Source organism: Chiloscyllium plagiosum, unplaced genomic scaffold (assembly GCF_037043375.1).
Source record: "Chiloscyllium plagiosum isolate Xiang-an unplaced genomic scaffold, Cpla_swu_hap1 HiC_scaffold_11, whole genome shotgun sequence".
NCBI classification, from domain to species: domain Eukaryota; kingdom Metazoa; phylum Chordata; class Chondrichthyes; order Orectolobiformes; family Hemiscylliidae; genus Chiloscyllium; species Chiloscyllium plagiosum.
The window spans coordinates 27,311,874-27,337,898 of record NW_028270149.1 but is presented as its reverse complement, the minus strand read 5'-3'; the positions used below and the strand labels follow the sequence as shown (position 1 = coordinate 27,337,898).

The following is a 26,025-nucleotide window of genomic DNA, read 5'->3' as shown; positions in this document are numbered from 1 at the left end:
TTACTCAATGGTCCCAATTTAGTGTAGCTGACTTCTTCAGACCCACATCTCATAAACTGTACACATTGCCATCTATTCAAAGAAACAACTGCAGATGTTGGAAATCTGAAACAAAAACAGAAAGTGCTGAAGAATCTCATGATTTGGAGGTGCCAGTGTTCGGACTGGGGTGTACAAAATTTAAAAATCACACAACACCAGGTTAGAGTTCAACAGGTTTATTTGAAAGCACTAGCTTTCGGAGCGCTGCCCCTTCATCAGGTGCCTTACGATCTTATACTCCACAACCACCTGATGAAGGATTGGCACTCCGAAAGCTAGTACTTCCAAATAAACCTGTTGCACTAAAACCATGTGTTGTGTGATTTTTAACTCTGAAGAATCTCAGTAGGTCTGACAGCGTCTGTAGAGAAAACAAATGGTGCGAACATTTTAAGACCAGTAACTCTTACACAGAACAGCTGTTATTCAATCACAACCCCACATCACTTTGACAGATTGCACTGATAGGGCTGGACTTTACCGGGAGGGTGGGGACTGTTAATTGGCCACATAAGGATCCCATCTAGCCTAAGGTGAATAGTTGAGTGCAGAACATTATCTGGGTCTCTGGGTTAACAGTCTAATGAAAATGCCACTATGCTAATGCCCACCTTCATTTGAGAATACCTTCTATCATGATGTGTGGCATTATCATAGTGCTAAAAGGGACAGACTTCAAACAGATCGAGCAACTCAAAACTGGACATCCATGAGGCAGTGTAGGACATCAACAGCAGCAGAAATGTACTCCAACAAAATGAAAAATGTCATGACCTGCAATATTCCCCACTCAACCATTACCATCAACCCTGGTTCAATGGAGAGTGCAGGAGGGCATGCCAGAAATAGCACCAGGTATACCTGAAAATGAGGTGTCAACCTGGTGAAGCTACCAAACAAGACTACTTGTGCATCAAACAGCATAAGCAGCAAATGATAGGCAGAACTGAGCAACTCCACAACCAACGGATCAGATCTAAGCTGAGCAGTCCTGCCACATCCATCGTGAATGGTGTAGGCAATTAAACAACTCAATGAAGAAGGAGGCTCCACAAATATCTACATCCTTGATGATGAAAGAGACCAGCACATCATTGCTTAAGATAAAGTTGAGACATTTGCAGCAATCTTCAGTCAGAAGTGCTGAGTGAATGATTCATCTCGGTTTCTTCCAGTGGTCTCAGTGTCCCAGATATTCGTGATGAAGGGTTTATGCCTGAAATGTTGATTCTCCTGCTCCTCGGATGCTGTCTGCCCTGTTGTGCTTTTTCAGCACCGCACACTCGATGCTGATCTCCAGCATCTGCAGTCCCCACTTTCTCCTCAGAGTCCCAGATACCTATCTTTAGCCATTTGTCTCACTCCATATGATATCAAGAAATGGGGAGGCCCTGGATACTGCAGAGTCTGTGGGCCCTGACAACATTCTCTTAATAGTAGTGAAGACTTGTACTCCAGAACTTGCTGATATCCTAGCCAAGCTCTTCCAGTACAGTTACAACATTACCGGACAATGTGGACAATTACCCAGCTATGTCCTGTACATAGAAAACAGGACAAACCTAACCTGACCAATTACCACCCCCTTAACCTACTCTCAATCATCAGTAAAGTGATGGAAGTGTTATCAACAGTGCTATCAAGCAGCAACTGCTCAGGAATAACCTGCTCAGTAATGCCTAGTTTGGGTTCCACCAGGGCCACTTAACTCCTGACCTCATTACAGCTTTGGTTCAAACATGGATGAAAGAGCTTAATTCCAGAGGTGAGGCAAGAGACACAGCGCCACATTTGACAATTGTAGGATTTTCAATGTTTGATGGTTTATGTCCTTTCGTAAGTTTGATGAAGTTTGTCAGTAGCTTTGTATAGATGTTGTTTTATCTACCTAGGAGGCTAAACTGATTCCTTTCTTTGACCCATCCTTCCACTGGTAACAACAAGCTCTGAATTTAAGAAGGGAGGTGATACTGCCAATTTTCAAACTGTATATAGTTCAGTGCCTGATACGAGTCAGCCATGCTCCTCAAGTAACAAATAAATGTTTATTTTAATGCATGTAAAACTTATTTCAGCAAAGATAAAATGATTATGAAAGTTTTAAACTGTGCAAATATATACAACTAGCCTTTAAGAAGGATAATTTAACACACACAACCTCAAAGTCTGGGAGGAAAATATAAAACTTTGCAGGATGTTACCTTGAATACTTTAGCCAAGTAACAGTTAAATTCAGGAAAGAAAATCACACATAGTTTTAGGATAACTCCCAGTAATAGGGGAAACTACAGTCTCAAGGCATTTTTGTTGGACTGTTAATCTAGAGACTCATATATGTTCTGGGACATCTGGGTTCAAATCCAGCCATGGCAGATGTAGAATTTATATTCAATAAAAATCTGGAAATAAGAGTCGAATGTAGACCAGTCCGTTGTCAAGGGAAAATCCATCTAGTTGACTAATGTCCTTTAGGGAAAGAAATTGCTATCCTTACCTGGTCCACATATTAGTCCAGACCCACAGCAATGTGGTTGACTGTTAACTGTCCTCAGGGCAATTAGGGATAGACAATAAATGCTGGACTAGCCTGTGATACCCACATCCCGTGAATGAAAGTAAAAAATGTCCAAATTTTGACCTGTAACCCAAATTATTTCACATCAGCAGTTGGCACTGTGGCATTTTTTTGGATCAGTTATGGTTGTCTGAGAATGCTTTCAGGAGGCAGTTGTGCAGATTTCAAATTCTCTCTTAGGAACACTCCACTTGCACATGAGATTTTCCAGGGATTTCTCAATTCATAAAGTTTTATGTCAGTGGTTTCAGAAGAACAGAAAGAGAGTAAATTTGTTGTTCATGCGGCAATTTAGCCGTAACTAACACCCACAACCTTGGTCATGTGACCAATCTCTGAAATTATTGCAGACGCAATGACTCCAGTCCAGCAGCTTGTGATCTTAGCAATTGCAATATCATTCCTGATAAAACCAGCTACCTTTGCAAAGCGTTACAAAAAACTCCAAGATGTAGATCCATGTCCAGTCAATGTTATCATAAATTAATATTTTAGATTACACATCTTCATACATCTCTGACTTGAAGGAAAGAAACTTTAATAATAATGAATAATAATGAGTTTAAAAATATAACAAATTCTTATCAAAATAAACCTCTCACAAATAGCATGGTGTACAGATAATCTTTTCATTTTCCACAATTACTGACCTACACATGTTGTACTGTATTAGCAAAACTATGAAAATGTATCTGCAACAAAGAGAAGTAACAAATAGGATTAGCAGGATATAAGCATAATAGCATTAATATAATTCAGCGTTGATCTTTTATCCTATGCCCTTCCTTTAACTCTGCAACAAATGCTTCAGTTAAGCACAGTGCCCAATTGTTGCTCTTTTCGTCAGCTGTAGACCTAACTTTATCTTTAAGTTCATTTTCTGAACTCAGGCATAGTAACTTCTCATTGTTAGTTAATAAGGTCAAAATTATTTCTTTGTGTGCTAGCAATTGACCTCCCCCTTGACCTAAATCTCTTATCGAGTTTTGAGAAGGTTTGTAGCTCAGGTTGAGGTTCTGGATGTAGGTTTGCTCGCTGAGCTGGAAGGTTCATTTCCAGATGTTTCATCACTTTACTAGGTAACATTTTCAGTGGGCCTCTGGGCAAAGCACTATTGACCCTCTCTCAATAGCATCCTTACATACAGATGAGGAAGGACACCACTTCAACTGGGACAACACATCCGTTCTAGGACAAGCCAAGCAGAGAGATGCACGAGAATTCCTAGAAGCATGGCATTCCAACCAGAACTCTATTAACAAGCGCATCGAGTTAGACCACATTTACCACCCCCCTGAGAAAAAGAACAGGAATTTACATCACCACAGGAAATGATATCACCACAGGGAATGGCATCACCAACCCAAAGAAACCCAAACAGATAAACAAAAAGCAGGAATTATCAACAGTGCTTCGCCCGGAGGTCCACTGAAGATGTTACCTAGTAGGGTGATGAAACATCTGGAAATGAACCTTCAAGCTCAGCGAGCAAACCTACATCCAAAATCTCTTATGGCTGATTTGAGGATATTATCTGTACGCTTTCCATTTTCAAATAAAACTGTTATGTATGACTGCTGGCTATTATTCCTGAACACTTTGAGACTTTCACTGTCTCATAACCCCATCTTATATGTGCCTTTTATGATTTCCTGAGCAAGGTCAATGGCATTACTGTTTGAGACTTATTTTTCTTTTCTCCCATCCTTTGAATCCTTGTGGAGCTTTTTCTTACTCTTTTTGTTAGAAACATGCTTTCAATGGTTTTTCTAGTTTACTCTGAAAAGCATACATATCTGGTTAATAACGGGCTTCAAAACTGACATTTTGCCATTTCATTGCTTCAATTCACACCAAATGCATAAAGAAACTTTTACTATCTTTACTCAAGCCACATTCTACTTTATTGAGAGAGGTGTCACAGTCATCGGCATACATTCATTTTCATCCCACTGCAGTTTGAAAATGGAGCCTTCATTTCTGCATCTTTCAAAATTTCTTACAATTTTTTGTTTATATTCTCATTTTCAAGTTTGTTGATCTTTTCATTCAGTTCAATGTTCCAGTCAGTTTAGTTGACTTTCTCTCACAGCCACCTCAGAATGTTCATGAAAAATGTTTGAATGTAATTTCTTGAGACACAAAATAGAAAAGGAGAAATGTCAGAAACCAGTTTGAGAGAGCCAATTTGGTAGTCAAGACCTGAGCATTACATCTCGCCAGTTGATACACCAACATTGAGTCAGAAACATTGTAATCTGCAAGAAGTTTTTTTTACACTCTGTTTATGTCACTAAAGTATCTTAAATTCACATAAAATTATTTTCTGCAGTCTGAAATGCACCAATTGTTTAAATTCACAGCTTATTCCCTGCTGTTATCAGACTGCTGAATGGACCTATCTAATTTCAAAGCTAACGTTGATCTTGTTTATGTGCAGCTGTAACCCTGCATGCCACATTCTATTTAAACAACTTATGATCTGTATGATATTGTATGTTATGATCTGACTGTACTGCTCGCAAAACAAGAACTTTTCACCGTACTCAGGTACAAGTGACAACAATAAATCAAATCAAAATCTGTGTTTTTAAAATCTTTTCTCATTTACTATTTTTCTACACATATCAATTTATAACCCTCATTCATTTCTGTTGAACTCTCCCTGAGTAACACTCAATTAGGATTTAGCACTGTAATTGATACAAATCTTAAGGTCATTGTATGTAGGTCATTGAGATACACTGCTTTGTAACATATCAGTTTAAAGGATTTACTATTCCTTGGTCACAATACTGCCTGTAAGCTGCAGTCTGTACTATGTAAAGCAATAACCTTCCACATTGCAACTGTTTGTCCACAGTTTGGAGAGAAAGTAATGCATGTGAAAAGATTGTTTTTGACATATCCATCAAGATCAACATAATATGAAGGAAAAGAACAGGAATTACAATATTATTATCGAATGTTGCAAATTGGTAAGCAGGTTGATGCGATAGAATTTAAGCAGATAAGTCACTAAAGTCTGAGACCTCATTAAACAGAGAATCAGAGAAAGTAACTTCATTTCCTCACCTGAAAAATCAGTAAGTTTAGATTTAATTCATTATTTTAAGAGTTTTATAGCAAGGAAAGTAATTTGGTTTATGATGTTAGTGTAATAATCTGGTTTGGTATGGTTACAGCAAGTTTTACTTAATAAAATGTAAAGTGGGTTACAGTGCAGCTGCAATAAATTGAGTAACAATTGCTGTAAGATACTAGTATAGGATTTGACAAATTCCCATAAACCTGAATTGTCAATATACTTTAACATGTCATATTAAGGTTCAGGAAATGCTTTTCTCTCTATTTGTTTCTTTCACTATCCTCCTGGACTCATATTTTAAAATTTTATTTCATGTAAGTTCCATTGTACTGATTATTGAAAAACATGTTCAGTTGTACAATGTGAGGTATATTCAATTGTGTAACATGTGAGAGATTAGACAGAATGATTTTGTGCAGGTTTGCTTTTACACAAATAGTAAATACGCATCAATTGAAATTCAGCTCGACTGTAAGGTCATTTTATGATTGTATTCAAATTGCAAACTACTTATAAAACAGAAAGTATTGAAGAAATTCAACAGGTCTAGCAGCATTTGTAGAGAGAAAAACAGAGTTAATGTTTTCAGTTCAGTCCCTTTCTTCAGGCAGGAAATGAGTTTTGGCTGTATACAGAGATAATAAAAGTTTATGTAGTGCACTGCACTGAGCTAGCAGTCTAAATGTCAAATTCAGTTCTGCCCACCCTTGATTTTTAAGGATTAAAGAAATACAAAAAGTGAGAAAAATATGAACTTTCATTGTTTTGCAATATTTTAAAATAACACACTAATGTAATATATGTTGCAGAGAGTATTAAGATGTAACGTCTTCCTCCATTGTGACACGTAACTCCTAGAAAGCACATTGAAGGAGCTATAGATTCACAAGCCCAGTTTCAAAACCCATTAAAATTGATGAATGGATCCAAGATGTGCAGCTTCTGGATGCTTCTCTCCACTGGCATCACTGAATCTGCCACCAATTTCAGCGTAGAGATGACGTAAGAATTAAGGAGGATGTGAAACATGTGGTGTGGTATATTTGGAGCTAGAAAGATTAAGCAGGAGCTTTGCAATAATAGTTGTAATCAAAATACAGTCAAGAAAGACAATGAAATTGAACATGAATGTGTAGACATTCAAAGTAGAATGTATTGAATGAACCTAAGTCTGTTTTTCTTTTAATAGAGCTTTTGCAAACGCCTCTGAAAGAACTTGGATTAATTTTTAAATGTACTTTCCAGCTGAATACTTTGGACTACCATAGGATAGCCATGTCATACCACTTCTCTTGTTTCAGTGTGTTTACATTGAAATTATCAAACCATCCAATTTGGACTGATACCAAAAATCAAGGGTTTGCATCGTATTTATTGTCGCCTTTCCAACTGGTTTGCACCATTCTGTTGAGTTTGATGCTTCCACATTCAGTACAATGTGCAACGTACAAAGTGGGCATCATAGGACCGTGGAGATGTGACCCAATTTTTGCTAAAGCTCTTCCAAATGTTGCTGCCAAATTAGCTATTGATCGAATCAACAAGGATTCCTCCTTAAGTCTTGGCAACCACTTTGATTATGTGATACTAAATGAAGACTGTCAGACCTCCAAAGCTTTAGCTGCTTTCCTTGATTATTCAGAACTAGCATCTGGATTCATTGGTCCTACAAATCCGGGCTATTGTGATGCTGCTTCTCTGTTGGGAAAGAATTGGAATAGAATTATATTTTCATGGGCTTGTATAAACTATGAAATGGATGATACTCTGAATTATCCAACCTTTATGAGAACTTTACCATCTCCAACAAGAGTTCTCTTCACAGTGATGAAATATTTTCGGTGGGCCCATGTAGCCATCATCTCATCAATGGAAGACATTTGGGTGGATACAGCTGTGAAAGTGGCTAGTGCCCTCAGGAAACAGGGCCTGCCAGTGGGAGCTGTGCTTTCAATGGACAATGAACCAGGGACTGTCAGAAGCACTCTCAAGAAAATAAAAACTATCGACAAAGTTCGCAGTATGTACATTTTTGATTTCAGTTTAAGTGGTTCATCAACATCTTCTCGTGGGTAATTAGGGATGGGTAATAAATGATGGTGAACAAATAAATTTCAAAAATTGAATTAACTTTTGATGTTAGCAATCTGTAACCTATTAATTGGAATATTGTTGATATCTGAGAGCTCTTCACAATGAATTTTGTGTAGATTCTTCAGCATTAGTTTGTCGCTGTATTGATAGCAAAACACTGTCTGGGGACTAGCAGAAGGGACTGAATGAATAATAAGGAAAGATTTGCATCTATACAATGCCTTTTACCACCATTGAATATCTCAAATCATTATTCTGTCAATAAAACCAATTTAAAAGTGGTTGTAATGTAGAAAACACAAAGCTAATTTGAAAGCAGCTATCACCGCTTCCCCCACCCCAAACAGCAATGTGATAATGATAAACTAATCTGTTTTTGTGATATCAGTTGAGGCATAATTATTGGACAGGATACTGGGAAATAGTTCCTTCAAATAATTTACAACTATCTGAGAGGACAGGTAACACCTTGGTTTTTTTGCTCTGGCATTACAGCACTTCCATAGAGCTGCATCGAAATTCCAGCCTTTTTTTGTGCTCAGGAATCGGAATAGCACTCAAACCTTCTAACTTGGAGACAAGAGAGTTAGCAAATGATATATAGCTAACCGTGTCTCTTTTTTCCTCTACTTTATTGACAATCCCATGTTTTTCCCAAAAACATCTTTGAGTATTCCCCCAAAATTCTAAGTAAGCACACATGACCTCACCCATTCTGGATTTTTATCACACCATCTCTTGTTCCACATTATTGCTTTCCTGGAACCTTAAAATGGAGGAATTTCTCAATTCGGTCAAAAATGTACTCTGCTCCTCTGGTGCCCCTCTTGTCTGATTCTATCCCCATTTACAACATGCCAATCTGGGAAGAACACGCAGTGAAAGGCCAGCATCCCTCTTACCTGCCCTCAAGTGAATACCCGCTGAAAAACCAATATCCCTGGTACCCACCCTCAGTGAATATACCCGTTGAAAGGCTAGCATCCCTGGTACCTGTACAATATTCAAAAGACCATCATGTACCCAGACAAGCCTTGTATTCCAAAGCTGCCCTACTAGGTGACAGACAGTCATTCTGAAGATGTCAGAGAAGTTGAAGATGGGGCTCACAATTCTCCAACAGGAAGCTGCAAGTCCTGGAGGAGTGGATGGTGGAGAGGAAAGTGTTCTCTTCCCAGAGGCCCAGCAGAAGAGGCCATGACACCAGACCTTGGCAGCTCACTGCCATTCAATACGATGGCCTCCTCCACAACTGAGGCCTGCTGACCAGCAAGGTAAGGCCAGGCAAGAATGCTGTGAGCAACAGACCGTCTAAGCGTGCAACCACTGGAACCCCAGCGCACGTTGATCAGCATGCTGGCGAATAGCCTCTGCGTCTGACCATGCCTGGACCGCGGGCATCCATGCAGCAGTAAAAACATATACAGCAAACGTTAGCTCTGACCAAGTGGGCAGTAAGTGAGTGAGCACGAGGACAGCAGGCCAGCAGCTCTATGATGCAGCCTGGTCCAATCCTTTCCCTACGTGCAAAGCCTTTTTACTCCAGTTTATCAGTACTGGATCACCTTGCAGTACAGGTCTGTGCTTCCTGAGTACCCTCCAGCTGGTTTGGTTGGGGGTACCATGATGATTATGAAGGGCTGGTGAGTGTCGGATGCTAATGACCATGGATCAGCGGATGCACGTGCATGTGCCTGAGATACATTAATCTCTGTCTCTTTTTCCATACCATTGATATAGACTGCAAATCGCTGAAGCCCCAGCACTAGTTCTTGCAACACTTCACTAATCACAATCTGTCAACTTGAAAATGCCCTCTTTATGCTGCCCAATTGCTTCCTGTCTGTTAACCATCCTCTATTAATGCTAACATATCACCCAACTTCATGAGCCCTTATCTTTCCCATTGACTTGCACCTCATTGAATGCCTTTTTCAAATGCAGACATATTACATCCATTCATTACCACTGTATCGAACCGACTAGTTATGTTCTTGAAACATTTTAATAATTTTGTCAAAATGGATGGTAACTATTGTAATCACAGTATTTATAAAGAGACGAAACAGGAATTTATCGACCAGTTAGCCTGACACTGGTGGCAGGGAAGATGCTACTATCTGTTAAAAATTACTTAACAGCAGAGCACTTGGAAAACAGTGACAGGATTAGACAGAGTCAGCATGGATTTATGCAAGGGAAATCAAGCTTGGAAAATCTCTTGGAATTTTTCAAGGATGTAAGAATTGGAATTGGAACTCTCTGGAGTTTAGACGAATGATATGTTATATCATTGAAAAGTACATGTTTCGGAAGGCTCTTGCCAGGGTAGACGTTAAGAAATTGTTTCTGCCAATTAGGGAATTTAAAGCAAGGTGGCCCAGTCTCAGAATAAGGTGTCAATCAGTTAGGACTGCGTTGAGGAATTTTTAAAAAATCTTTGAAATTTTCCATCCCAGAGGTTTCTGGATGCATCATCATTAAATATGTTGAAGATTACAATAGAGACTTTTGGAGATTAAAGAATATCGGGAATGGGTGAAAATCGAGACCAGCCATAATCATATTGAGCAGGATTGACTGGCCCCGTAGTTTACTCTTGATCCTACCTCTCATGCTTTTGCCTTAACATACTTAGTTATGTGAGAATAAGAATCTGCATTAGTTGCAGCATTGAGCTTGAAAGTAGCTTCACTAGCACTAAAATAGCTTTGCAGGCTGTTTGCCATTGCTTGTGCTGCATACTTTCCATGGATTTGAGAGGAACATACCAGAGTCCACACTAAGATAATGTTCATTGTGATCTAGACACTGGTTTGATCCCCAAGTAGTATGCATAGAGCTGAAACCACAGGAAAGCCCAAATTTAGACATGCAGCTCTTAAACCAGAAAATAAAATACCAAATCATCTAGAGAAAACAAAATAAAGAGAGGAAGGTATATATAGGACTGGGAAAGATAATAGGCAGAGACAAATTATTTTTAAATTTTTAAATAATTTGCAAAATATTAAGAAACTTAAGGAATGAGATTCCATATTTCTAGAAGTTAATTCTCAGCTACAGAGTGATTGTTTAGTAGTAATTAATAACATTGTCATACTTTTAAGAATACATTTGAAAGGACAAATCATTATCTATACAGCCCTGTTTATCAGGAATGCTTTGTGTAATAACAATAACTCATGCATTTCTTTGTATTGTAATACCATGTCATTCCATCAGATACCAGTATCTGGGCGGCACGGTGGTACAGTGGTTAGCACTGCTGCTTCACAGCACCAGAGACCTGGGTTCAATTCCCGCCTCAGGCGACTCTCTGTGTGGAGATTGCATATTCTCCCTGTGTCTGTATGGGTTTCCTCCGGGTGCTCCAGTTTCCTCCCACAATCTAAAAATATGCAGGTTAGGTGAATTGGCCAGGCTAAATTGCCTGTAGTGTTAGGTGAAGGGGTAAATGTAGGAGAATGGGTCTGGGTGGGTGGTGGGTCGGTGTGGACTTGTTGGGCCGAAGGGCCTGTTTCCATACTGTAAGTAATCTAATCTTGTATACCAAAGTTTCTGGAGAAGCAGAAGCAGGATAACTCCAATAGCAACTTCCTGGTTTACTTGCGTAACTCTGCATGCAGAGCTAAGTGGACTGTGGATGGGCTGTTGTTGAGTATCTTTAAGACAGAAATTGATACACATTTTGTTACTAAGAGAATTAAGAGGAACCGAGATAGTGCTTGGAAGTGAAACTGATTTAGGACGTCAGTCATTTTGTATTGAATAGTGGAACATTGTGCAAGGGCGAATTGATCCTCTCCAGCTCTTATTTCTTATGTTCTTATGCAGTTATACTTTGAAAGTAGCAAGCTAGATTTGTGAATTGTGATTCTCCACTAAAAGTTTGATAACAAAACCCTTCTGTGTGTTTTTCAGTGATAATCATGTGTATGCACTCAATTTTTATCGGAGGTGAGGTGCAGAAACACCTTTTGGAAGTTGCCCATGATTTGCAGATGACTGATGGCAGCTACGTGTTTATACCATATGACACTCTTCTTTACAGTCTCCCGTACCAAAACACTCCCTACCCAGTGCTGGTGAACAATTCAAAGCTCCAGAAAGCATATGATTCAGTGCTAACAATCACTGTGGATTCTGCAAAAATGTCATTCCACCAGGCATTTCAAGAACATGTGCAGAGCCGGGAAATTATAACACACTTGAAGCCTCACCAGGTACCTTTTATTTGTTGTTTACTTATCTTCAGCATATTTCTGAGTGATGCGTGCTGGAATCCAAATTCTTCAGTTTCTTTGGATTATTCAGTTTATTATGGGTGAGTTGGGCAGTGCACATATGAAAAACACTTCAGCATCATAACCAAGCCCAAAGCCCTCCATCCATATATACCAAAAGGTAATTGGAAATTATCATTAGGAGAAACACAATATAGGCAGTCTGTTTTTAGAACCAGAGAATGCCTACAGCACAGATGCAGACTATTCAGTCTTTGATGTCCATGCTGGCTCTCTGCAGGAGGAACTCACCTCCTCCTTCTCCCCTGATAATGCCCTATGGCCTTGATTTTTAATGAAAATTATCTGATTCCATTTTGCAAGTCAGGGTATTGTGCTTTACTTGTTTGTTTGTGGATTCTTGTAACATCTCTGGTAACATCTCTGCCTCTAGGTTCAAGTCCCACTTGCTCCGGAGGTGTATCATGTTGTGTCTAAACAGGTCAATAAAAATACCTAGAATCTGTGTCCACCACACACTCAGGAAGTGTATTCTAGACCTTACACACAAATTGCCTGAAAAGACTTTTCCTCATGGTGCCATTGCTTTTTCTGCCAATCACCTTACATCAGTGTCTTCTGATTTTTAATCCTTCCATCAACAGCAGCAGTTTCTCCCGATCTACTCTGTCAATCTTTTCCACACCCTCTCCAATGCCAATTCACATCCTTCCTAAATTATGGTGCTCAGAACTGGATGCCATGCTCCAGCTGTGAATGAATCTGATTCTGGAGGTATCATGGCCAATACCCCTTTGATTCTCCATCTAAGATCAATACACTCCAGCACACAAATTTGGACAGTTTGGGCTCAGTAACCACTTCACTCTGTGTTTACAGTTAGAGAGGAAGCTGCTTATGTATCTTTTCACTATGTAATTAAATTCTTCTTCGCCAGGGTAAGCTGTGAAACACTTTTTGTTTGGTCGCCAGGTATCCCCACTATTTGGTACAATCTATAACGCAATCTATTTTCTTGCCAAAGCTATGGAGAACAATAGAAAACACCAAGCCTGGATGTCTGGCAGCAACATAGCTAAGTTTGCCAAGGACATAAGATTTGAAGGCTTTAATCAGAGGATTTGGACTGATAAAAATGGGGACAGCTTCACTGATTATGTCATCCTGGACACTGATGGTAAAGGAACCGAACTGTATCACACTTACATTGTAGATATGGAAACAGATCTAATACAATTGACAGGCCGAACAATTCATTTTCCCAATGGAGTCTTGCCAAAAACAGATTCTGCATGCTGGTTTACCCGTGGGAAAATCTGCACTGGAGGTAAAATGACATTCTTGAAATCTTATATTTTTTAGAGTTGTTTAGTTCCTGTTGGAAGTTTGTGCTTTTCTCAGGGCCAAAATATGAAGTTTAAGATTTCATGGATGCCAAAAATCATGCATGTTCCCAGCACACAATGGATCATGATTTTCTGTAAGATTAACAGTGAACTGATAGGCATATACACTGCTACTGTGTGTGAACAGTGTAAGTGTGCACATTGGCTGCAGTGTGTGTGAGCAGTGCAAGTGTGTACATTGGCTGCAGTGTGTGTGAGCAGTGTAAGTGTGTACCTTCACTGTACTCTTGAGAAAAGATCATGATGAAGTATTTTTGCTGTTTGAACGCCATCTATCTTTATAGCTCTTGAATGAAAGGAATAATTTATTGTAAATTCATGTTGGACTGCTGCCAGTTTTGTACAATGGGTGTTCAATTAACACAAATGGAGTTATTTCACTATTTTACAGCCATCAGCAAGTAATCTTTGCACCAATTTAAACTGATTCCAACATTGATCCAAAGGCGTAAGGACAGCATGTCTGTTTTAACTTTAAACATAACTCAAAGAATACCTTAGAGAATGACAAAACCTGTTTATTACAAAAGAGAAAGTGCTAGAAAAGCTAAAAGGTCTTAAAATTGATAAATATCCTGGCCCCGATGGACTATATCCTAGAGTTCTGAGGGAGGTGGCTGAGGAAATAGCGGAGGCGTTGGTTGAGATCTTTCAAAAGTCACTGGAGTCAGGGAAAGTCCCGGATGATTGGAAGATCGCTGTTGTAACCCCTTGTTCAAGAAAGGATCAAGACAAAAGATGGAAAATTATAGGTCAATTAGCCTAATCTCGGTTGTTGGTAAAATTGTAGAATCCATCATTAACTTTCTAAATTCTTGGAAGAGCAGGGTCAGATTAGAACAAGTCAACATGGCTTTGATAAGGTGCCACACAGGAGGCTGCTGACCAAGGTGAGGGCCCATGGTGTTCGAGGTGAGCTACTGGTATGGATTGAGGATTGGCTGTCTGACAGAAGGCAGAGAGTTGGGATAAAAGGTACTTTTTTGGAATGGCAGCCGGTGACAAGCGGTGTCCCACAGGGTTCAGTGTTGGGGCCTCAGCTGTTCACGTTATATATTAATGATCTGGATGAAGGGACTGGGGGCATTCTAGCGAAGTTTGCCGATGATACGAAGTTAGGTGGACAGGCAGGTAGTACTGAGGAAGTGGGGAGGCTGCAGAAGGATCTAAACAGGTTGGGAGAGTGGTCCAGGAAATAGCTGATGGAATTCAATGTGAGCAAATGCGAGGTCTTGCACTTTGGTAAAAAGATTACAGGCATGGACTATTTTCTAAACGGTGAGAAAATTCATAAAGCCAAAATACAAAGGGATCTGGGAGTGCTAGTCGAGGATTCTCTAAAGGTAAACATGCAGGTTGAGTCCGTGATTAAGAAAGCGAATGCAATGTTGTCATTTATCTCAAGAGGGTTGGAATATAAAAGCACCATTGTGCTACTGAGACTTTATAAAGCTCTGGTTAGGCCCCATTTGGAGTACTGTGTCCAGTTTTGGTCCCCACACCTCAGGAAGGACATACTGGCACTGGAGCGTGTCCAGCGGAGATTCACATGGATGATCCCTGGAATGGTAGGCATAACATACAAGGAATTGCTGAGGATCCTGGGATTGTATTCATTGGAGTTTAGAAGATTAAGGGGAGATCTAATAGAAACTTACAAGATAATACATGGCTTGGAAAGGGTAGACGCTAGGAAATTGTTTCCATTAGGCGAGGAGATTAGGACCCATGGACACAGCCTTAGAATTAGAGGGGGTAAATTCAGAACAGAAATGTGGAGACATTTCTTCAGCCAGAGAGTGGTGGGCCTGTGGAATTCATTGCCACAGACTGCAGTGGAGGCTGGGACGCTAAATGTCTTCAAGGCAGAGATTGATAAATTCTTGCTGTCACAATGAATTAAGGGCTACGGGGAGAATGCAGGTAAGTGGAGTTGAAATGCCCATCAGCCATGATTGAATGGCGGAGTGTACTCGATGGGCCGAATGGCCTTACTTCCACTCCTATGTCTTATGGTCTTATGGTCTTATTCCATCTCAGTTAGAAGCCTGGTCCTGGTTACCTATGTTTAGGATTATGGATGAAGTAGAATGATGAAAATAACCCACCGTAGGATTTGAGCATTCATCACTTTTATTTCTCCTTTATTTTATGTATCGTCATGTTGTTCTGTGTACTTCTTATTTTAGGAATCGATCCTTTCTTTGCTGTAACAGTGCCATTGATGATCATCTTTGCTGTGCTTTTCAGTATGGGTCTTGTCTACTGTATAAGGTATAGCATTTGTTAAATTACCTTCGACAGTAAAATGCTTGAGCTCTTGGGTTTAATCAAAATTTATTCTTAATCTTTCACAAATATTAATGATCTTGAATTAATGGCAGATCTGGGTTGGTGAGGTGTTATAATCAACAGAGTCTTACTTGCTTAGATCCTGCTACTAACCCACACAGGGTTTCAGGCAGTAGCCTCTTAAACCTATACAAACTGAGGTATTATAAGGAGACTGAAGCTCCAACATAGATTTATCTGTGGCTTGAACAAGACTACCACTACTTTAATGCATCAATTAGTTTTACATCCCACTATAGATCAATTAAAAGTTCTTTTGGCTCAGTGGATACTACCTCTGCTTTTGAGACAGAAACTCTGCGTTCAGATCACACTCCTGGATATTTTGATCATGGAGGAAACACTCATGAAGTGGTTCAACAGGCCTGCTCCTTACCAACATTTCTGTCCTATGCCCCAAAGGGGAAAAAGATGAATGTGAAGCTACAAGGAAACATGGCCCAATTGATCCATTGACTCAACAAAGAGGCTGAACCATTTCCCATAATTGATGTCTTACAGGATGATGCTGGGTTGGGGTTTTCAGCTCTCTGGTGGGTCATTCAAATGAACCCAAATCCAATTGCTGTTCAGACTACCTGATATTACTTTTGGGCAGGTGGCAAGCTCATTTCATTAAATTCAAATCCCTTTCTGGATGTAAATAGAAAATCCACTCCATTATATCTTGTTAACCCCATAGCTCAATAATCATGAAACAGTGTACAACATCTAACAATTAACTGAATTGTCACTAATAGTAACACAGAATAAAACTAACATTGCAATTGGTCTGGTAAACCTTCTCTGAACAGCTTCCCACCATATTTACATAAGATCAATACTAAACACAATTCTCCAGATGTGGCCTCATCAATGCCCTGTACAACTGAAACAAAACCTCCCTACTTTTGCATTTAGTTACACTCAAAATAAACAACTTTTCTAATTGCTTGATGTATGGGCATTTTGTGATTCGTGCATTAGGACATCTAGATCTCTGTATCTCAGAGTTCTGCAATCTGTCACCATCTGGATAATTTAAGAAGTGTTGCATTAAAATACCATCTTCCATAATGTTCCCAAAATGTTTTTGAAATAATAAAGTACTTCTAAAATCTTATCATTGTTGTGATACAGACTAATACAATTATACACTGTATGGTCCCACATTGAGCAATAATAAATGAACAGGTAAATAGTCATAGAGTCATAGAGATGCACAACATGGAAGCAGACACTTTGGTCCAACCCATCCATGCCAACCAGATACCTCAACCCAATCTAGTCCCACCTGCCAGCACCCGGCCCATATCCTTCCAAACCCTTCCTATTCATATACCCATCCAGATGCCTTTTAAATGTTGCAATTGTACCAGCCTTCACCACTTCCTCTGGCAGCTCATTCCATACATGTACCACCCTCTGCATGAAAAAGTTGCCCCATAGGTCTTTTTTATATCTTTCCCCTCCCACCTTAAACCCATGCCCATAGTTCTGGACTCCCCCAACTCAGGGAAAACTCTTTGCCTACTTATCCTAACCATGCCCCTCATGATATTATAAACCTCTATAAGGTCAACCCTCAGTCTCCGATGCTCCAGGTAAAACACCCCTAGCCTATTCAACCTCACCCTTTAGCTCAAATCCTCCAACCCTGGCAACATCCTTGTAAATCTTTTCTGAACCCTTTAAAGTTTCACAACATCTTTCCAATAGGAAGGAGACAGAATTGCACGCAATATTCCAACAGTGGCCTAACCAATGTCCTGTACAGCCGCAACATGACCTCCCAACTCCTGTACTCAATACTCTGACCAACAAAGGAAAGCATACCAAATGCCTTCTTCACTGTCCTATCTACCTGCGACTCCACTTTCAAGGAGCTATGAACCTGCACTCCAAGGTCTCTTTGTTCAGCAACACTCCCTAGGACCTTATCATTAAGTGTATAAGTCCTACTAAGATTTGCTTTCCAAAATTGCAGCACCTCACATATATCTAAATTAAACTCCATCTGCCACTTCCCAGCCCATTGGCCCATCTGATCAAGATCCAGTTGTAATCTGACGTAACCTTCTTCACTGTCCACTACACCTCCAATTTTGGTGTCATCTGCAAATTTACTAACTGTACCTCTTATGCTCGCATCCAAATCATTTATATAAATGATGAAAAGTAGTGGACCCAGCACCGATCCTTGTGGCACTCCACTGGTCACAGGCCTCCAGTCTGAAAAACAACCCTCCACCACCACCCTGTCTTCCACCTTTGAGCCAGTTCTTTGTCCAAATGGCCAGGTCTCCCTGTATTCCATGAGATCTAACCTTTCCAACCAGTCTCCTATGGGGAATCTTGTCGAGCCTTGGTTTATCCTGTCTTCCAGAGGACAACACCTTTGACTATGCAGCATTGTAATGCATGGAAGTGTGAACCTGGATTGGGTGTTCCATTCTGATTGTTTAGCCTGCTGACCAAAGAAGTGAAAGTTCTACCAGTGTAACAAGGCTAACACCTTAAGGACAGCAAACAGGCAAAAGAAAGTCACTAACATTTGCTGCTCATTTTTTCTCTCTTTTACCTACAGTTTTCCTGTGGGCTAATTTCTGACTTTAATTTCCAGACGCAGAATAATTCAACTTAAATTACTGAAGGGTCCTGATAAAATATTACTGACACTCAATGATGTAACATTTATAAACCCACAGCTCAGCAAGAAGGTTGGTCATTTATAGCTCAATATTAATTATATTATCAATTAAATTTATATGAAAATATATGAAATGTCACTCTGACTTTTATAAAAATAGTGAGTTATATCAATAGGTCTTCATAACCATGTGTCCATGTTATCACTTACAGTTGGCTCTAACTTTCTCATGTTTCATTTTAAGAAAATCAGTGGTGAAGACAGCCAACTTAGTGAAGGGAGACAAAGTGGATCTGAGACCAGAAGTAGAAAATCTCCCATGTGGTCACTATCAATGAGAAGTCTTACTCCTGCCACCCATGAAAACTCAAATGTAGCTGTTTATGAGGTTATTACTATGTTTTATATATTATACGTGTGTTTGTGTGTGCGTGTGTGTGTGTGTGTGTGAATATGTGTGTGTGTGAATATTTGCGTACAATCATTTAGATGTAGTATATACAATTATAATGTATAGCAATAAAGAAATTGACATCAATATGGTTGCTATGAAATCTTCCATGATGGTGGAGAAAGGGGTCAGGGATGCCGGATTAAAGGTTAAAAAATCACATATGGGGCTGGTTCTAATTTTGGAGTGGAGAGATACATGCCTAGTGTGTCAGTGTCCCATTGGGAAAAGCGGTAATAGTAATTAAATCAGGTTTTCATCAGTACAGTTACAGACACAATTCAAATGCTTGAGCAACCTGACTGGTCAGTGGAGATGGGAGCTGCTGGCTTCACAAGGTAAATACATTTTGAAAACACTCCATGTAAGCCAGGAGGAAGCAGAGTACCTCCCATCCCTGAGCCTGTACCAAACCATAGCCAAAGATAGCTATTCTTCTTCTTCACCTTCAACACCCTCCTCCGATTGTGCTCACCTCCATGACCTTTCCTTCTTTCCCACTTTCTGGGCTCCAACATTCTCACTACCATCCATCTGCTGTTATTGAGTCATAGAAACACACCCTTCAATCCAACCAGGCCAGGCTGACCATAATCCTAAATTAGACTAGTCCCTAGCACTTGGCCCATATCCCTCCAGACATCTTATTGATGTACTTATCTAAACATCTTTTAAATGTTATAACTATACCTGTATCCACTACTTTCTCTGGAAGTTCATCCGACACACGAACCACACTCTTTGTAAAAAAAATGCTAAACACTTTCCTACTCATCCTATCTATATGTGGTGCAAACTTCAAAGAATTATATACCTGAAACCCTAGGTCCCTCTGTTCTACAACACTTTCCAATGCCCTACTTTTAATTGTATATATTTTGTCCTTGTTTTTTGCTGGTATCATGCAATAACTCCTGTTTTGTGCTATTCCTCTGTTTGCAGCAGAGTCACCTGCTTTGGATCAATTCAGATTACCTATAAGCTTACCTATAAAGTACAAATAAGGACTGTAGGTGTTTTTCTGAAGAGGATCTGTTTCAGTTGGTGAAATGTCAAATCAATGAATGAGAAAAAAAGTAGATTTTAAAATCCCAGAGAAGGAGCTGGCAGGAATTCGCAGTTTGGAAAGATACATGAATAGGAAAGGTATGGACCAGGAGCAGGCAGGTGAGACTAGTTTAGTTTGGGATTATGTTTGGCATGGACTGGTTGGACCAAGGGGTCTCGTTCCATGCTGTATGACTCTATAACAAAGCAGATTGTTTTCAAATGCTTAATTGTCAATGACAGATATTTCTGTGTATAATGCAGAAGATGCAGGATCAATTCATTCCAAAAAGGAAGAATGATCCCTAGGACGAGGCATGGGTGGCCGTGGCTGACGAGGGAAGTTAAGAAACATATAAAGTTAAAAGAGAAAAAGTATAACATAGCAAAGATAAGTTGGAAAACGGAGGACTGGGAAGCTTTTAAAGAACAACTGAGGATTACTAAGAAGGAAATACGCAGAGAAAAAATGAGGTACGAAGGTAAACTGGCCAAAAATATAAAGGAGGATAGTAAAAGCTTTTTTAGGTATGTGAAAGGCAAAAAAATGGTTAAGACTAAAATTGGGCCCTTGGAGACAGAAACAGGAGAATATATTACAGGGAACAAAGAAATGGCAGAAGAATTGAATTGCTACTTCAGATCTGTGTTCACTGGGGAAGACACAAGCAATCTCCCTGAAGTAACAGTGGCTGAAGGAACTGAATTTAAGCGAATTTATATTTGCCAGGAATTGGTGTTGGAGAGACTGTTAGATCTGAAGGTTGATAAGTCCCCGGGGCCTGATGGTCTACATCTCAGGGTACTGAAGGAGGTGTCTTGAGAAATCGTGGATGCGTTGGTGATTATTTTCCAGAGTTCGATAGATTTGGGATCAGTTCCTGCGGATTGAAGGGTGGCTAATGTTTTACCACTTTTTAAGAAAGGTGGGAGAGAGAAAGCAGGAAATTATAGACCAGTTAGTCTGACCTCAGTGGTGGGAAAGATGCTGGAGTCTATTATAAAGGATGAAATTACGACACATCTGGATAGCAGTAACAGGATAGGTCAGAGTCAGCATGGATTTATGAAGGGGAAATCATGCTTGACTAATCTTCTGGAATTTTTTGAGGATGTAACTCTGAAGATGGACGACGGAGATCCAGTAGATGTAGTGTACCTGGATTTTCTGAATGCTTTTGATAAAGTCCCACATAGGAGGTTAGTGAGCAAAATTAGGGCGCATGGTATTGGGGGCAAAGTACTAACTTGGATTGAAAGTTGGTTGGCTGATAGGAAACAAAGAGTAGTGATAAACGGCTCCGTTGTAGAATGGCAGGCAGTGGGGTACCGCAGGGATCATTGCTGGGACTGCAGCTTTTTACAATATATGTTAATGAAATAGAAGATGGTATTAGTAATAACATTAGCAAATTTGCTGATGATACTAAGCTGGGTGACAGGGTGAAATGTGAGGAGGATGTTAGGAGATTACAGGGTGACCTGGACAGGTTAGGTGAGTGGTCAGATGCATGGCAGATGCAGTTTATTGTGGATAAATGTATGGTTATCCACTTTGGTGGCAAGAACAGGAAGGCAGATTACTACCTAAATGGAATCAATTTAGGTAAAGGGGTAGTACAAAGATATCTGGGTGTTCTTGTACACCAGTCAATGAAGGTAAGCATGCATGTACAGCAGGTATTGAAGAAGGCTAATAGCATGCTGGCCTTCATAACAAGAGGGATTGAGTATAGAAGCAAAGAGGTTTTTCTGCAGCTGTACAGGGCCCTGGTGAGACCACACCTGGAGTACTGTGTGCAGTTCTGGTCTCCAAATTTGAGATAAGACATTCTGGCTATTGAGGGAGTGCAGCATAGGTTCACGAGGTCAATTCCTGGAATGGCGGGACTATCTTACGCTGAAAGACTGGAGCGACTGGACTTGTATACCCTTGAGTTTCTGTGATGGGTGAGTGCCGAACCAGAGGAAACAGCTTAAAAATATGGGGTAGACCATTTAGGACAGAGATGAGGAGAAACTTCTTCACCCAGAGAGTGGTTGGTGTTTGGAATGCTCTGCCCCAGAGGGCAGTGGAGGCCCACTCTCTGGATTCATTTAAGAAAGAGTTGGATAGAGCTCTCAAGGATAGTGGAATCAAGGGTTATGGAGATAAGGCAGGAACAGGATACTGATTGAGGATGATCAGCCATGATCATATTGAATGGTGGTGCAGGCTCGAAGGGCAGAATGGCCTACTCCTGCACCTATTGTCTATTGTCTCATTAATGTTATATTACTGTCAGCAATAGTCTGCTCATTGGAAAACAATTTGAATTCCTCCAGTCCACTCAGCTCCTGACCTCATTAGAGCTTTGGTCCAAACATGGATGGAAGCATTGAATTTCAGAGGTGAAAGGGTGAGTGGCAACCCTTGATATCAAGGCTGCATTCGACCAAGTAAGGCATGAAGGAGTCTGAGCAAAGCTAAAGTCAATGAGGATCTGTGAGAAAAGGAGTCATATCTCGCAGCAAATTAGTTGGAGGTCAATCATTTCAGTTTCAGGATGTTGCTTCAGGAATTCCTCAAAGTAGTGTCCTGGACACAAACATCTTCACAAACCTTAATGACATGCCTTTCACCATAAGGACAGAAGTGAGAATGTTCACCCATAGTTACACAATGTTCAATACTGTTCACGATTCCGCTGATAATAAAGCAGTCTGTGTCCAGATGAAGCAAGATCCAGACAACATCTATGCTTGGGCTGATAAGTAACAAGTAATATTTGTGTCACACAGCTACTAGGCAATAGCCATCTCCAATAAAAGAGAATGTAACAATTTTCTGTTGATGTTCAATGGCCTTGGCATTGTTTGCAAATTCTGCATTGAGTAACTCACTTCCTGATTCCCCGACGCTTATCCACAATCTACAAGGCAGAAGGCACAAGTCAAAGAATCATTGAATCCCTACAGTGTGAAAATAGGCTGTTCAGCCCATCGAGTCCACATTGATCCTCCGAAGAGCTTCCCACCCAGACCCAACTCCTACCCTATCCCTGTAACCCTGCATTCCCAATGGCTAATCCATCCAACTTACACATCCCTGGACACTGTGGGCAATTTAGCATGGCCAAACCCCTAACCTGCATATCTTTGGACTCCGGGTGCTTCCGGTTTCCTCCCAGAGCAAACCCATGCAAATTCACCCGACAGTTGCCCGAGAGTGGAATCAAACCCAGGTCCCTGGTGCTGTGAGGTAGGGTATTACTAACTACTGCTGTCTCTTAGTCAGGAATGTGATGGAATACTCCCTACTTGCCTGGATAGGTGTAGCTCCAACAACTCTTGGGTGGCATGGTGGCTCAGCAGTTAACACTGCTGCCTCACAGCACCAGGTCCCAGATTCGATTCCGGCCTCGGGTGACTATCTGTGTGGAGTTTGCACATTCTCTTCGTGTCTGTGTGGGTTTCCTCCGGGTGCTCAGGTTTCCTCCCACAGTCACAAAGATGTGCAGGTTTAGGTGAATTGGCCATGCTAAATTGCCCATAGTGTTAGGTGCTTTAGTCAGAGGGAAATGGGTCTGGGTGGGTTACTCTTCGGAGGGTCGGTGTGGACTTGTTGGGCCGAAGGGCCTGTTTCCACACTGTAGGGAATCTAATCTAATCTAATCTAAAACTCTCAAGAAGGTCGTCACCATCCAGGACAAAACAACCCCCTTGATTGCCACCACATTCACCACCTTCAACATTCACTCCTCTAGTTCTGACACACAGAGGTAGCAGTGTGTGCAACCTACAAGATGCACTGCTGTAGCTCACCAAGGCGACTTCGACAGAAACCTTCACCCAGACGTACAAGGAGAGCACATACATGAGAAGACCACCACCTACAAGTTCCTCTCAAAGCTGTTCACCATCCTGACTTCCTTTGCTGTCATTGCATCAAAATCCTGGAATTCCTTACCTAACAGAACTGAAAACAGTGCCAGCATGATACATGCCGCAATTGTTCATGATGGCAGTTTATCCTCACTGTCTCAAAGGAAATTTAAGATGGACAGTAAATGTTTCCTAGCCACCAATACTCACACCACACGAGCGAATGTAAGAAAGAAACATATTTTGATGTCACTACAATTGTTCCATAACATGTACTTGTCAATATTTCTGTTTAACAGCAGTATCTCTTTAACATGTTTCTGACTGTCATGAGATTGCTTTCTTCTGTTATCGGTAAGTGTGACTACAACTGTGATAATTCATCACTAGGACATCACAATGTGAAATAAAAGAATTTCCTTTTTGCAGGGTGACTGGGTTTGGTTGAAGAAGTTTCCTTACGAAGAATATGGAAATATTAAGCCAGGCGCAAGTGCTATGTTTGAAATGGTATGTTTAAGAGGGAAAAAACACAATCTTTTTATGTTCATCCCAATGCAGGTTTGTGATTAGTGAGTTCAGTTTCTGCAAATGGCACTTTTTGATCAGCTGACATGGGAATACCAAAGGAATGTGGGAACAGGAATGGGCCATTCAGCTTTTCAAGCAAGTGCCAAAAACTTAAGGAAAGGACTCCTTTTGATTTGCCTTTTGAGAGATGCCTTAAGTCAATGGAGACAAAGTCTGTATGGTATAGTAGGCCAGCACCATAACTCAAGCCAAAGGTGTGGGCTTACTGTTGGTGATGTTATGAGAATGCTGAACATATTTGCATAAAATTTCTTTCTTCACCATTTTAACAAAGGGTATGTAATAAGCCTTTGTATGATAAACGTTACTTACAGTCATTTATACCTTATGGTCTCATTGTCCAAGTGTTTTTACTTCTGAGACATTCCATCCTATTTTACAAAACATTCTCAGAATCCCGTAACATAATTCTTTTCCTTGAATAGAAATTGTAAAGTGCTTTGTAAAGACCAAATAGTATCATCCTCCAAATAGTTCACCTGGAAGAAAAACATCCTCACTACTTCATGTCACAATACCTTGAATCCATTTGTAAGGAACAGGCACATCATTTGGCTATAGTTGCATAAGGGCCTGAATAACTCTACAGAGGCTGGTAACCTGTCTCCAAGTCACCCTTTATTTACTTCATGCACAGTAGATGGGCTCAGAGCCAATTCATAGTGAGGAAAATGCCTAATACTCCTGTTTATTGCGTTGTCATAGTCTTACAGACCAAAAGGGCTGCTGTTTCATTAGAGAGAAGTAACTGGTAGTGTTTTAACCTGAGGGCCACTAGACCTCAGGCGAAGGAAGAGGTTCAGATGGAGAGCCCTTCATGGTAACCTCAAACCAGTGTTGGGAATTGAACCCATGCTGCTGACATCATACTGCTCTGTAAACCAGCAATCCAGCCAACTTAGCTAAACCGATTTCTGATACTCCTGTTTATATTTTTTCTTTTTTTCTTTTCTTTTTTTCTTTTTTTCATTCTTTTGTTTAACCCTCACACTACCGCCTAATTGCGGTAGTGCTTATTTTTCCCCAGCACCCATGTTGTGTGTGTGCAGGTGTGAGACACAGTGAGAGACACAAGGTGTACGAATCTTTATTCAATTTCCACCACCAGGAAGAAAGGAAACACCCGAGAGGCCAGTGACAAGCAGTGCCCTTCACATCAAAGGGCAATGCTGCGTGATCAAACAGTGAAGGGGAGATACTCCTATTTATTTTATTTTTTTCTTCTCAGAGTCAGCTCTTAGAGTGAACAGAACCTCTGACACTCCTGTTCATTTATTTTTTTTTGAAAACCCCCCACACTACCACCTAACTGCGGTAATACTCCTGTTTATTTTTTTTGATCCAACTCTCAAAAGGGAAAACACCTGAGTGGGCAGTGACAAGCTGTGCCTTTAACATTGCTGTTTATTTTTTTTTATTATTTCTTTTTCTTTAACCCCCACTCTACCGCCTAACTGCGGTAGTGCTTATTTTTCCCCAGCACCCATGGTGTGTGTGTGTAGGTGTGAGACACAGTGAGAGACACAAGGTGCACAAATCTTTATTCAATTTCCACCACCAGGAAGATAGGAAAACACCCGAGTGGCCAGTGACAAGCACTGCCCTATACTCCTGTTTATTTTTTAAAATTTTTTTTCCT

At 40.4% G+C, this 26,025-nt stretch overlaps 1 protein-coding gene across 3 annotated transcripts in view; it reads left to right on the top strand.

Moving 5' to 3' along the window:
* Positions 1 to 5,452: 5,452 nt before the first annotated feature.
* The window catches only part of LOC122557350 (retinal guanylyl cyclase 2-like), a 52,277-nt gene continuing 31,704 nt past the window's right edge, over positions 5,453 to 26,025 (top strand). For 2 of the 3 annotated variants that reach the window (XM_043704977.2, XM_087991773.1), the window contains exons 1-8: positions 5,453 to 5,595; positions 6,895 to 7,725; positions 11,724 to 12,025; positions 13,019 to 13,373; positions 15,642 to 15,726; positions 18,407 to 18,503; positions 18,678 to 18,821; positions 24,225 to 24,305. In XM_043704977.2, the coding sequence (XP_043560912.2) occupies positions 5,583 to 5,595; positions 6,895 to 7,725; positions 11,724 to 12,025; positions 13,019 to 13,373; positions 15,642 to 15,726; positions 18,407 to 18,503; positions 18,678 to 18,821; positions 24,225 to 24,305 (1,908 nt within the window). In that variant the 5' untranslated portion in view covers positions 5,453 to 5,582. Of the gene's footprint in view, positions 5,704 to 6,894; positions 7,726 to 11,723; positions 12,026 to 13,018; positions 13,374 to 15,641; positions 15,727 to 18,406; positions 18,504 to 18,677; positions 18,822 to 24,224; positions 24,306 to 26,025 lie in introns of all 3 variants that reach the window. The other variant, XM_043704979.2, reaches the window with a different exon arrangement.